Raw genomic sequence first — 13,355 nt, forward strand, 5'->3', positions numbered from 1 at the left:
AAGTCGCAAGCAGCACAAAGTCAAGCTCACAATACATTCGATTTCACAACCTAGTAACTGAACTAAAACCATTCAACCAATTAAATCAACAAATTACAAATATCTTGCTTTGGAGATTTTAAAGCAACGATAACAAAGTAACCCCTTTTTTGATTATTATAAGACACTTCTAACTACCTCACCAAAATTAATGAAACAGTAAATCATAAATATTCCTCCTGTCCTAAATATAAGACCCCTTTCGTAGTGTATTTACACTACGAAAGGAGTCTTATATTTAGAACCGGAAGAGTAATATTTTTCTGGTCTTAAATATAAGAACTATTTATAGTGTAACTTACAGTATAAAGTAAGTTTTAAATTTACAACCAGATGAGTATAACGTGCTATATGGAATTAATGAGAGGTTGTTATGATGCACCTCTAATTACCTCTAGTCCTCATTATAATTATGATGGCATTTCTCACTTTTTTTCTTCTTAATATGGACAATTTAAATTCGGAAGGGAAGACCTACACACTCACTCCCACTTGATCATATGAGATATAAATAAAACTCATGACTTTTTTTATGAGAAGAGGCATAGGATGTCAATCGAGCTGTAAGCTAAGCTTTAGGGCACCTCTATCTATTTCACCGGAATCAATAAGAAATAACTAAGTGGTGAATAGTGTGAGACAATACATGTAGGCACTTCCATATAGTTTTAATTAAAAAAAAAATCTGACTTTGTGAAAATCGGGTTAACTATATATATTTTTGTTGGCAATAAGTTTAGATACAAAATGAGTGATTCAATGAAAATGATATTTGACTTCATTATTTCATAAAATGTAGGATAATTACCAAATTGCGTGCAACACTACATACTTTTCAAAGGTGCGAAGATATTCCTGAATTTGCGGAGAGTAAAAATGACAAAGTCATTAAATTTGCCTAACTGCTGTTACTTTTTGCCATGAGGTCCATTCTAATGTTATAAAATTACTAAAATATTTCTAGCTAAAAAAAGGATGAAGATGCAAAAAGACCTTTACTTTGGCTAAAAGGTTATGGGTGTTTTTGTACATTTACCTTTTTTTGTTATTTTAAGTTAACAGTATTTTGGTACTATCATAATATTAGTATAGACCATACTGCAAAAAGTAACGGCTATTAGGTAAATTTATGAATATTTTTGCACATTTACCTAAAATATGGTTGAAAAAACTGTCAGGAGCATTTCTTTAATAGTCTAATGCAGCATAGAATTACATAGAATATAAGGTTAAGGTGCAAGTTTAATGATTTATCCATTAAATATTATGCCGAAGGCATCAGCCACTATACAGCTTCCTTTGATGTAAAAGTACATATGAAAATTTTAAAATGGTGTAAAAATGTCAATGCTTTTAAGTAAACTAATGTTGACTATTTAACAAATATGTCAACCAAAAAAATGATACAAAAACTTAAAATTTTTAAAATAGTATGAAAATACACATAAAATTTCTAATGATTGTTATATTTTTGAATTAATGTAAAAATTTTATGTATATTTTTACGTTATTTTCTTGAGTTGTATGTTTAAAAATTCAATGTTAGTTAACTTAAGAGCCATGATATTTTTTTTTATATCATTTTAAAATTCATCTACACCTCCAGCTCCAATTCTTAATATAGACCTTGTTTGACTTTTATTTTGGTCCTAAATATAAGATCCCAATCTACTTTGTCTCTCATATTATGTATTTTTTTCCAAGATAATCCTTCTAGCAATAATAGTTTTAGCCAATACACTTGATTAGTAAGGATATTTTAGGAAATACAACACATTTTATTACAAATAACTAACTTAACTTGTTTCTTTAATCTCCTCAAATTAGTCAACTAGCTCTTATAAATAGGACCGGAAGTAGTATAAATCTAAGAAAAATTTGTGGTGTTAGATACCCCTTGACAAAATATTTTATGAATAGACATTTACTTGATTATATAATCCTGTCGCATGCACGACCATTTCCCTTTTGCTATGTTAGTTTGTTGAAAACGGAACGTAAGACAATGGAAATGGCTGATTGAATCATGGCATCCAAGATAAGTTTCAAATAATTTCATCATCCCCTGTATGAGAGCGATTTTTGATAACCTGAAGTGAATATCAAAATACCAAAATTACCCCCAATTTTCGTGGAAAACCACAAATTAGGTACTAAGTGGAGTTTAGGTTAGGAAAAATGACAATTTAATGCCAAAAAAAACCCTAATGACTGTTAGGATATTGACAAATTTTCCTAAAAGATGATTTGCAAAAATTGATTTAAACAACTTGAAATTTAGAAATCTTTTTATTGTAAACAAGACATTTAATTTTCAAATGTAAATAAATTACAATTAGATTTCTGTTTGCAAACGTTTGAATTGATATTAATATCTTATTTTTTGGATTTCTTTTTAGCTAACCATCATTGATTCAATATTTTGAGACTTAAATGTCATTACCCTTTTAGGTTACAATACGAGTTTTATGTTCTAGGAATTCACTCTTACTTATATACAACCTATGATAACATGTTTATATTGACAATGTGATTCAAACTTATATAAGTAACAATCTCATCAATCGAATCCATTTCTGTTCGTGTTATGCTTGCAAAATACTCCTCCGGTCCTTAATATAAGACCTATTTAACTAATTTGATTAGATTAAGGAAGTTAGGTAAGTTAGTTAATTATAAGAAATATGATGCATTTTTCCTAAAATACCATAATCATCTTTCTTAATACCCCATCTCCCTTTTCTATTTGATTATGGTTGAGGGAATATCCACAGGGGTAATTTAGAGAAAACTGATAAATATGAGAAATGGGTCTTATATTTAGGACCAAAATCAATTCAATAATTGGGTCCTATATTAAGGACCAGAGGAGTATTAATTTTTGATAAAATTATATATTTATGGAATATATTGAATGACGTGATTTATATTAAGGAAAAAAAAACCATCTTCACCTAATAGGGAAGACTAGCGCAGTATATAGTTAACCTACTCAAAGATATTAAGTAACATAGGGCTAGACTGAAGTTTAAACCCAGCGAATAGCCCAAAGTTGAAGGCCGCTATAGGTCGGCCCAACAATTTATAAGGCCATAGTTATTTCACTTTTTGTGAACAAAGTTTAGAAAAAGGATTGGGTTTACCCACGTTTCAAGAGTAAGAAAACTAACCCTTTACTAATATTACCTCCGATCCTAATTATAAGAGTTAGTTAGCTAATTTAAAGATATTAAAAAAATAAGTTAAGTTACTTATTTGTAAAAAAATGTATTGTTTTTTCCTAAAATATCCTTGCTAATCAAGTATATTAGCTATAACTAATATTGTTAAAAGGACTATCTTGGAAAAAAAATACATAAATATGATAAACAAATTGGATTAAGATCTTATATTTAAAATCAAAATAAAAATTAAATAAGATCTTATATTAAAAATCAGAAGTAGTATTATAGTACTCATAGCCAATTAATTTAAAAAAACGGGCCTTAGTTTCAAATACGTCTCTTCAAGTGCCGTGAAGCCCATGGTTAATTCATCTGGTGGTATGGCAAAATATGGTTTTTTTTTTTTATCACCCAAGGCCCTATGAACAAATTTAAATCAGAAAAGTACATGGAGATTTTGACCTCTGCCACTGTGTGAAAACATTGCGCTGAGAAAAATAAAATCTGAAAAAAGAAGAGAAAATGGAGTAGAGTATCAATATTCTTACGCATAAAAATTTATCAGATCCTTCTTACTGATAAAATTTTTAATGGGAGACTTTTTTCTAATTTTTTTAAAAGAATTTGACGAATTTGTCTAATGTTGAAACTAATTTTCAATCTCACTTTTAGGTCATTTTATGGATCTTAGGCATAAAAAAATGTATGAATAGATGATAAGACTCGGAATCACTTTCGGTACTCATCACTTTGATAAACACCTTAAACTCATCAGATCTGAACTGTCCATATCTGATTTAGATGGTGTAGATTTAATTTTTTTTATTTTTATTTATTTAAAACAATTATTTTAATAGTTATAGCATCCAAAATAGAAATAATCTCTTAACTATCATTTTTTAAAAAAATAGTTTTTTTATTTAAAAATAATTAATTAAATATTTTAAATTTGGATCATTCAAATCAAATATAAATAGTCCAGATCTGATGAGTTTAAAGTATTTATTAGGGGTGTTCATGGGCAGGACTGGGTAGGACATGCCCCCTGCCCAATGCCCAGCCCGAAAGATGAGTGGGCTGCAAAATGCAGCCCGCTGCCTTGCCCTGCCAATAGAAACCATAACCCTTTTCGGGCTGGGCAATAACGAGCTGGGCAGGACGGGCTTCCAAGCCCAAATAGTGATACCTTGGTAAAAAAAATTTTAGTTAAAGTAAGGGTATCTTATAACAACTATAAAGAAATAAATACTTGAATACACAATAAATTCAACAAATCAATAACTTTCATTTGTCTTAAATTGATATATCTTTTAATTCAACACTAAGTGAGTTTGCTTTTGCATCTTTGCAAGACAACCAATAATAAAAACAAACTAAAAGAAACTAAACCAGATTAGAAAAACATTAAAAAGATACTAAGAAGGAAGAATTATGCATACCACTAAATGTATTTAGGGCAAATGGATGAGGGGAGAATAATATATATTATATATTATTATAAGTATTTCTGGCAAAAAAAAAGAATTATAAATATATATATCACGGGCAGGGCCAAACGGGCAGGGCAACATACTGTGCCCGCGACCCAGCCCTGCCCATAATATACCCAGCCTAAAAATGCCCATATTTCTTTGGGCTGTTTTTTTCCGGGCTGGGTAGGACCATTTTTTCACGGGCTCGGGCGGGCATACTGGGCTAGTAGGCTTGATAAACACCCCTAATGATTAGCACTGAAACTGGTTTCGTAATACTCTTTTCAATTTTTGTTTGGTATCCTCTTTTGACCCTCCCTCTTCTTTGCCCATCTAAACCTTCTTAATTTCTTCCCCACCAAAACAAAAAAAATCATTAATCATCCCTCCATTCAATTTCATCGGCAGCGATAAATTGAAATCGAGAACTGAGTCGCAAGGAGCATAAAGTCAAGCTCACAACACATTCAATTTCACAACCTAATAACTAAACTAAAGCCATTCAACCTATTAAATGAACAAATTACAAATATCTTGCTTCGGATATCTTAAAGCAACGATAACAAAGTAACCCCTTTAATTTTTATTACAAGACACTTCTGACTACCTCGCCAAAATTAATGAGATAGTTAAATCATAAATAGTACTTCTCTGTTCTTAAATATAAAACATATTTTACAATGATAAATTATACTAAAAAATATGTCGTGCATTTCTGATCAAAGTAATATAACGTGCTATGTGGAATTAATGAGAGGTCGCTAGGAGGTACCTCTAACTGCCTCTAGTCCTCATTATAATTATAATGGCATCTCTCACTTTTTTTTTTTAATATGGACAATTTAAATTCGGAAGGGGAGACCTACACACACTCCTACTTGATCATATGAGATATTAAAGCCATTACTTTTTTTAATGAGAGGAGGCATAAGATGCCAATCGAGCTGTAAGCTAAGCTTTAGGCTAACTCTAACTATTTCACCGGAATCCATAATAAATAACTAAGTGGTGAATAGTTTTTTTTTTAACCAAATAAGTGGTGAATAGTATGGGAAAATACATATATATAGAGGCACTGCCATATAGTTTTAATTAAAAAAATCTCACTTTATGAAAATTAGGTTAACTATATATAATTTTTGTTGGCAAATAAGTTTAGATACAAAATTAGTAATTCAATGAAAATGATACTTGACTTCATTATTTGATAAAATATAGGATAATTACCAAATTGCGTGCAACACCAGATACTTTTCAAAGGTACGAAGATATTCATGAATTTGCAGAGTCAGAGTAAAAATGACATAGTCATTAAATTTGCCTAACTGCTGTTACTTTTTGCCATGAGGCCCATTCTAATGTTATAAAAGTACTAAAATACTCCTAGCTAAAAAAAGGTGAAGATGCAAAAAGACTTTTACTTTGGCTAAAAAGTTATGAGTATTTTTGTATATTTACCCTTTTTTGTTATTTTAAGTTAACAGTATTTTGGTACTATCATAGTATTAGTATAGACCATACTGCAAAAAGTAATGGCTATTAGGTAATTTATGAATATTTTTGCACATTTACTTAAAATATGGTTGAAAAAAACTGTCAGGAGCATTTCTTTAATAGTCTAATGCAGCATAGAATTATATAGATTATAAGATTAAGGTGCAAATTTAATGATTTATCCATTAAATATTATGCCAAAAACATCAGACACTATAAACTTTCTTTTGATGTAAAAGTACATATGAAAATTTCAAAATGGTGTAAAAATATCAATGCTTTTAAGTCAACTAATTTGTCTATTTAACAAATATGTCAACCAAAAAAATACAAAACATAAAATTTTTAAAATAGTATTAAAATACACATAAAATTTCTAATGATTGTGATATTTTTGAATTATTTTGAAAATTTTATGTATATTTTTATATTATTTTCTTGAGTTGTATGTTTGTTTAAAATTCAATGTTAGTTAACTTAAAAGCCATGATATTTTTTTTATCATTTTAAAACTTCATATATAAACCTAAGAAAAATTTGTGGTGTTAGATACCCCTGACAAAATATTTTATGAATAGACATTTACTTAATTATATAATCCTGTCGCATGCACGACCATTTCCCTAATGCTATGTTAGTTTGTTGAAAACGGAACGTAAGACAACGGAAATGGCTAATTGGATCGTGGCATCCAAGATAAGTTTCAAATAATTTCATCATCCCTTGTATGAGAGCGATTTTTGATAACCTGAATTGAATATCAAAATACCAAAATTACCCCCAATTTTCATGAAAAACCACAAATTAGGTACTAAGTGGAGTTTAGGTTAGGAAAAATGACATTTAGGGCCAAAAATAACTTAATGACTGTTAGGATATTGACAAATTTTGCTAAAAGATGATTTGCCAAAAACTTGGAATTTAATAATCTTTTTATTGTAAACAAGAAATTTAAACTTCAAATGTAACCAAATTACAATTAGATTTCTGTTTGCAAATGTTTGAATTGATATTAATAACTTATTTTTTGGATTTTTTTTTTAGCCAACCATCATTGATTCAGTCACTATTTTGAGACTAAATGTCATTACCTTTTTAGGTGACAATACGAGTTTTATGTTCTAAGAATTCACTTTTACTTATATACAACTTATGATCACATCTTTATATAACGGTGTGATTCAAACTTATATTAGTACAAGTAACAATCTCATCAATCGAATCCACTTTCTTTTCGTGTTATACTTGCAAATATTAATTTTTGATGATTTTTGCTAAACTTAAGTTGTTTTATGAAACTTTTGTGTTTGGATAATTTTTGTTAAACTTAAATTGTTTTACAAAATTTTGTGGGCATCATAGTATCGAAAGTCCAAAAGGAGGTACCTACTTTGGAGTCGAGGGAACAAATGATGATGCAAGTCACTTAAATGGGTTGACACTTGAAGAAGAAGATTCTTATTTGATCTAAAATACACGTTTAGTGCCTTATAGTGTTTGAAATAGATAGATTGTTTCCAATAAAAAAATATACAATGTGCTTAGGAAAAAATTGAATTAGAAATTTCACAATTGAATTATATTGATAGTGTGATTCAAACTTATATTAGTACAAGTTATAATCTTATTAATTGATCCATTTCTGTTTGCGTTATACTTGCAAAATATTATTTTTTGATAATTTTTGCTAAACTTAGGTTGTTTTATGAAACTTTGTGTTTTGATAACTTTTGTTAAACTTTAGTTGTTTTACGAAATTTTGTGGACATTATAGTGTCAAAAGTCCGAAGGGAGGTATCTATTTTGGAGTCCAGGAAACAAATGATGAAGCAAGTCACTTAAATGGATTGGCACTGGAAGAAGAAGATTCTCATTTGATCTAAAATACACGTTTAGTACCCTGTAGTGTTTGAAATACTACCTTCGGTCCTAATTATAAGTGCTAATTAACTAATTTGAGGAGATAAAAAAAAAGTTAAATTAGTTATTTGTAATAAATAGATGTTGCCTTTCCTAAAATATCTTTACTAATCAAATTTATTGGCTAAAACTACCATTATTAGAGGGACTACTTTGGAAAAAAATACACAAATAAAAAAGACAAAGTAGACTGGAGTCTTATAATTAAGATCAAAATAAAAGTCAAATAAGACCAAATTAAGAACCAGAGGTAGTAGATTGCTTCTAGTAAAAAAGGTACAATGTACCTAGGAAAAAAGTTGAATTAGAAACTTCACAAATAGGTTAAGCCAAAACAAGTCATGGATTGAAGTGATAATAAAAGGTGGTGTAATGAGTAGCAATTAGTATCAGGAAGAATATATATTTACAAGAGAGAATGGCGAACACAAGTCACCAAAAAATGCGCCTATCTCTATGGTCGCCATCGCCCCTCATCTTTCCATCCATCTGTCTGAATATTTTAATTAATTCAATCCTATTACTTACCTATTTAATTTTAATCTTACACCCTAATTTGCTGGCCAAAAAAAAAAAAAGCTGACACCCCAATTCGCTCCTAAATCATATTTAATCATACTAAGTCCTAATAACAAAAGAGTAAAAAATTAATATACAAGTTATTGTAATTTTACCTCGTTTTTAATTAAATTTTGGTGGTTTTTTTTTTAATTGGATCTGTATAGTTCCTCTATTATAGGTAATGATGGTGTACTTATAATTTATTAATTTGAGAGTTAAACAGTGCTGATAACTGATAAAATAAATAATAATATGGTTCTTACTCGAGTCTCAACCTACATTTGAACTAATTTTGTCACATGGATCCAAATAAAATCAAAATCAGTTAGATTGCAAATTACATATATAGTATACAGTTATGATGAGCATAATAATTTTGTTGATAATAAATAAATTTTATTCAATCATTTTATTTTTTAAAAATTCTATTTTTATTTTTGGACAATTTACATGCAGCTTAGTCAATATCCACCCTAGTCAGAATTAATATATTATAAACATAAGGACTACTTAGTCCATTTTTTTCTTCAAATTTTATCGTATGGATTTCTTTTAATAATAGAGACTAATACTTATAATTGAAGAAACGACAAAACTTAGGTTAAATTAGTTATATTTATAATGTCCGTTTTTCCAATTAAATCTCAGCAAATGGATTTATTTTAATAATAAAATTCACGTGGGTATAATTTAAATATTCTGTAGAATATCACTGATAATAAAATCATATATGAATTTTCAAAAAAAAAATCACATATGGGAAGATTGATTGGAAAAATGAACCCATAAGTAATTTGATCTAAGTCTTGCTCTTAAAAAATATTAAGGACCTAATAAAAAGAAGTTACAAAAAGTTACAAAAACCAAATTAAAATTTAGGTGAAACTCCTAACAAATTAATGTTCCCCAGCAAAACGAGGTCGTTACAATTTGTTTTGATTTGGTTAGATTTCTCCGCATTAACGCGACCAGAAGGCCTGGACAGTAAGGAACAAAGGACAAAGAATCATCCTTTTTTGAAGCAGAAAAAAGGATACGTATTAGAATAACTGAATATTTATTAATTATGAAACAGATACATTTATTTTTTCGGCCAAAATTAACATTTATTTAATACTACTTAAACAACAACTCAATATAATATAATAATCTAATAACATAACATAAAATAAATAATAATAATAATAATAATAATTTTCATATATAATTTATGCCTGTCTTCCTATAATTAACCGAGCTCATTCGCGAAAACGGACTCCGAGGATTAGGCTACTCATGCCCTCCTCTTGGCACAACTGTGTTTTTTTTTTTTTTGTTTTTTGTTATTGTTTTTTTAAATTTTTTTTTTTTTCAGTTTTAGAGATTTTATCCTGAAAAAATAAATAATCAAAAAATCTGAAAATACTAAATATCAAATAAAAATGTCAACAAAATTGATTTTCACTTACAAATTTAGTACTCTCCTCATGTCCTTAATATAGACAATTCTTGAGTTTGGTTTTAGTCTTAAATTTAAGACCCTTTCTCATATTTTATCTTTTGCTTCTAATTTTTTTAAAAATTTAAAATTTCCCTTTTTGCCCAGAAAAATTAATATTTCAATCTTTAACACTATATATAGTAGAGTATATGGAAAACACTAATTAAACAGACATATTTATCAAACAAAACAGGGATTAAAATGGGAATTTCACTGCAACCTTTTCCTTTCCATATGTTATGTTTGGGAGCTGGGTTCACGTTATTCTCGCTGACTGAAAAGGTTTTTTTTTTTTTTTAAATATAAAACACTGAGGATCAACTCGTAAAGATTCTCTAATCAGTTCCAGGATTGAGGTAGAATTCTTTTGAAGCAACCCATCACATGCACGAAACATATATGAGGCATCAATCGCAACCACAATCACTAAAATACCCTTACCATATTCCTCTTTTAACTTTTAAATGCATTATTATTATTATTATTATTATTATTAACTTATTTTAATTCTAATGCAATTATATCATATTTAGTATTATTCCATCAAATTTTAAAATTATCAGTTCTGACTTCTGACTCTTACCTTAATTAACTATCATGAGTTACTTTTAAATTTTTTGCAGGACTAGTAGCTAGGAGTAGTATTCAGATCGATAATAAAGACTTTTGTTTGATTATATTCCTTTTTTATGGAGTAATTTTTAAAACATGTCTTGAAAACCAAAAAAGAAAAAAATCTTTGAATCATTATTTTGAGAAACATATTTAAAATGGCTGGGTGAATAAAAGAATATTTTTGTTTTATTAGCATGATTGTCATTAATGCAAGTACAATGTTTTTTCTCGTTCTTTTCTAATTTTGGATTAAAAAAAAAGTAATAGAACATGAACAAACTTCTTTCTTTAATTTTTCAAAATAAATTTTAAATTCTTTATTTTTCAAAACATATAATTGAAGATACATTTTCAAAAATTTTTTGTTTCTTCAAAACCAAAATTATTTCTTTATATGATTACCAAACTGAATTAGATTTGAACATTATTGGGTACAATGAGAGTGGCTTTCCTAAACGAGTTTGAAATTTAAGAAACTAAAATCAAAATGAGAGTAAATTTGAAAAATCAAAAATTATATTGAGCCTACTTAAAATTATAAATTACTGGAGTAGTATTTCAAAGAATTAAAAAGATTCATCAAATTTTAAGCAGGTACAATTTTTTTTTAAAAAAATTTAATTAATACCCTTGGCTTATCATAGTTGAAAATGAAAATTGATGTTAGTTAGTTAGACACAATGGTTTTGCTAATCTTTGAAGTATTAGGTTGGCATAATACTTTATCACATAACCGACAAGTGCATCACAAATCTGACTGATTCTTCGTTCACAATACGTCCCTCACCCTCACCCCACTTGCTTCGTTCTTTTCAACAGATTTATCCTTTCACAATACAAACCACTAATCTCTCATCCCCAAAATCCATGGAATTTTCCTCCTTCAGTACCATCTCTGAAAACTTCGATAAAAGCAAAAACAATCATGAAGACGCCCCAAAAAAAATATTAAAAAAATAAAAAGATATTCTGGTTCACCGTTATATCTCGAAAAAATGCCAACAAATTACTGGGTTTGCTGTGGGGGGAACAATGGAGGAAAAGAAAGAAATCTCAGGTGTGTTAGCTACAAATTCAACATCTAGGTCTATAAAAGGTATAAACATAGCAGACAGCTATGATTGTTGTTGTTCCACCTAAAGCTTTTGGATCTAACCAAGAAATAAGCGGGGAAAAAACTAAAAAGGAATTTGCTTTACTGAATTGCGTGAAGAACGATCCGAGAATTATGCATCAGAAACCACGCTGAGTTCATCTTCTGCTGCTGCTGGAGCTGGGGCTGGTAAGTTGAGATCTATGAAGCTTTCTTTGATTAATCTTGCAGAATCGTTCAAGGTTGATGATGGAGATTGAAGGAGATGAGATCTCTTGTGGCCACCAAGTGCTTGTCCAGACCCAAACACCTTATAACAAAATGGGCATTGGAAGATCGAATCGTTGTTGTTGTTGATAGCGTCTTGTTCATCACGAAAACAAACGTTCCTGTGACTCTCCAATGCTCGGAACGATCGAAACGTCTTTCTGCATTTCTCACACTGATGCTTCCCGCGAACTCCTTTCTTCACCTTGATCTCCTCGAATCGCTTCGATTTCTCGTCTCCTTCTCGATCTTCTTCTTCTTTCTTTACGGCGTTTCTCTTCCATTTGTCTCTCGACAGCATAATGAGACACATAGCGACATCTTCTTCGGTGCTAGTTTCAGAAACAGAGCTCGCCGGTTCGGGTTCAGCGGGCGACTCGGAGAGACTTGGTTTAGGCTTCTTGGGTGATGGTAATCTCTGGGTTCTGGTTCGCTTGGATCGAAGGCGAGTTGGGTTCTTTGACTCGGTCTCGCTCTCTCGGTCCTGAACAATAACAGAGGCAGTAGTATCAACAAGGGAGAACCCAGGATCTGCAAGCCTGAAGCTTTTCTTGGGATTTTCTCTGAGGCCATAAATCAGAGCCTTGTCGTCGGAATCTTGTGAGGAGGAAGACGAGAATGAAGGTGAAGGCGGTGGTTGAGGCCTGGGCGGAAGAGGGAGGGTGGCGAAATGGGCCTTCATGTGGCCGCCGAGTGATCTGCCATGAGCGAAAGTTCTGGAACAGAGCTTGCATTTGTGCTTCTCCGCCATTAACACAGAGAGAGAGAGAGAGAGAGAGGTGGAAGGAAGCTTGAAAGCTTTTGGTCTTTGAGTCACACCAACTTGGTTGTGGAGATTTGAGAAGTTAAAAGGAGTAGGTGACAAGCATTCCTCCACCAAAAGACACCCAGCAAAGAACACAGCCCCGTAATTATAAATGATTTTTCTGATTTCTGATTATTCTTAAAATTGCACATTCTTGTTTATGAGCCTAGCTAGACTGGATTGACTAATACGAGACTTGACAATTTCTCAAGTCTAACCAGTGTGGAGCCAGGATTTAATTATAAAGAAGGCTGAAATTGCAATATATATATATATATATAGCAAAGCAGGAGTTTAATTGTCAACTAGATTGAAAAATTTTCATGTAAATGAGAGATCGCGGGTCGGACGAAGCTTCTAACATTGAGCATTGATGTATGTCCTTTTAATTCTCAAAAAAGAAAAAAAAAATTGCAGTCCCTCAAAAAATAATACTTCGTTCGGT

At 30.2% G+C, this 13,355-nt stretch overlaps 1 protein-coding gene across 1 annotated transcript; it reads right to left on the reverse strand.

The window, feature by feature from the left end:
* Positions 1-11,701: 11,701 nt before the first annotated feature.
* Positions 11,702-13,021, reverse strand: LOC114729646 (zinc finger protein ZAT9-like). The gene has a single exon (XM_028916683.1). The coding sequence runs from the start codon at positions 12,854-12,856 to the stop codon at positions 11,972-11,974; it is 885 nt and encodes a 294-aa protein (XP_028772516.1). The 5' UTR covers positions 12,857-13,021; the 3' UTR covers positions 11,702-11,971.
* Positions 13,022-13,355: the final 334 nt, after the last annotated feature.

The sequence above is a fragment of the Neltuma alba genome, unplaced genomic scaffold, assembly GCF_004799145.2.
Source record: "Neltuma alba isolate B1F8T4 unplaced genomic scaffold, ASM479914v2 tig00012658_pilon, whole genome shotgun sequence".
NCBI lineage: Eukaryota > Viridiplantae > Streptophyta > Magnoliopsida > Fabales > Fabaceae > Neltuma > Neltuma alba.

What these genes read in the sequence shown, in the direction of transcription:
- LOC114729646 (XM_028916683.1), bottom strand. Translation starts at nt 12,856, where the DNA reads ATGGCGGAGAAGCACAAATGCAAGCTCTGTTCCAGAACTTTCGCTCAT.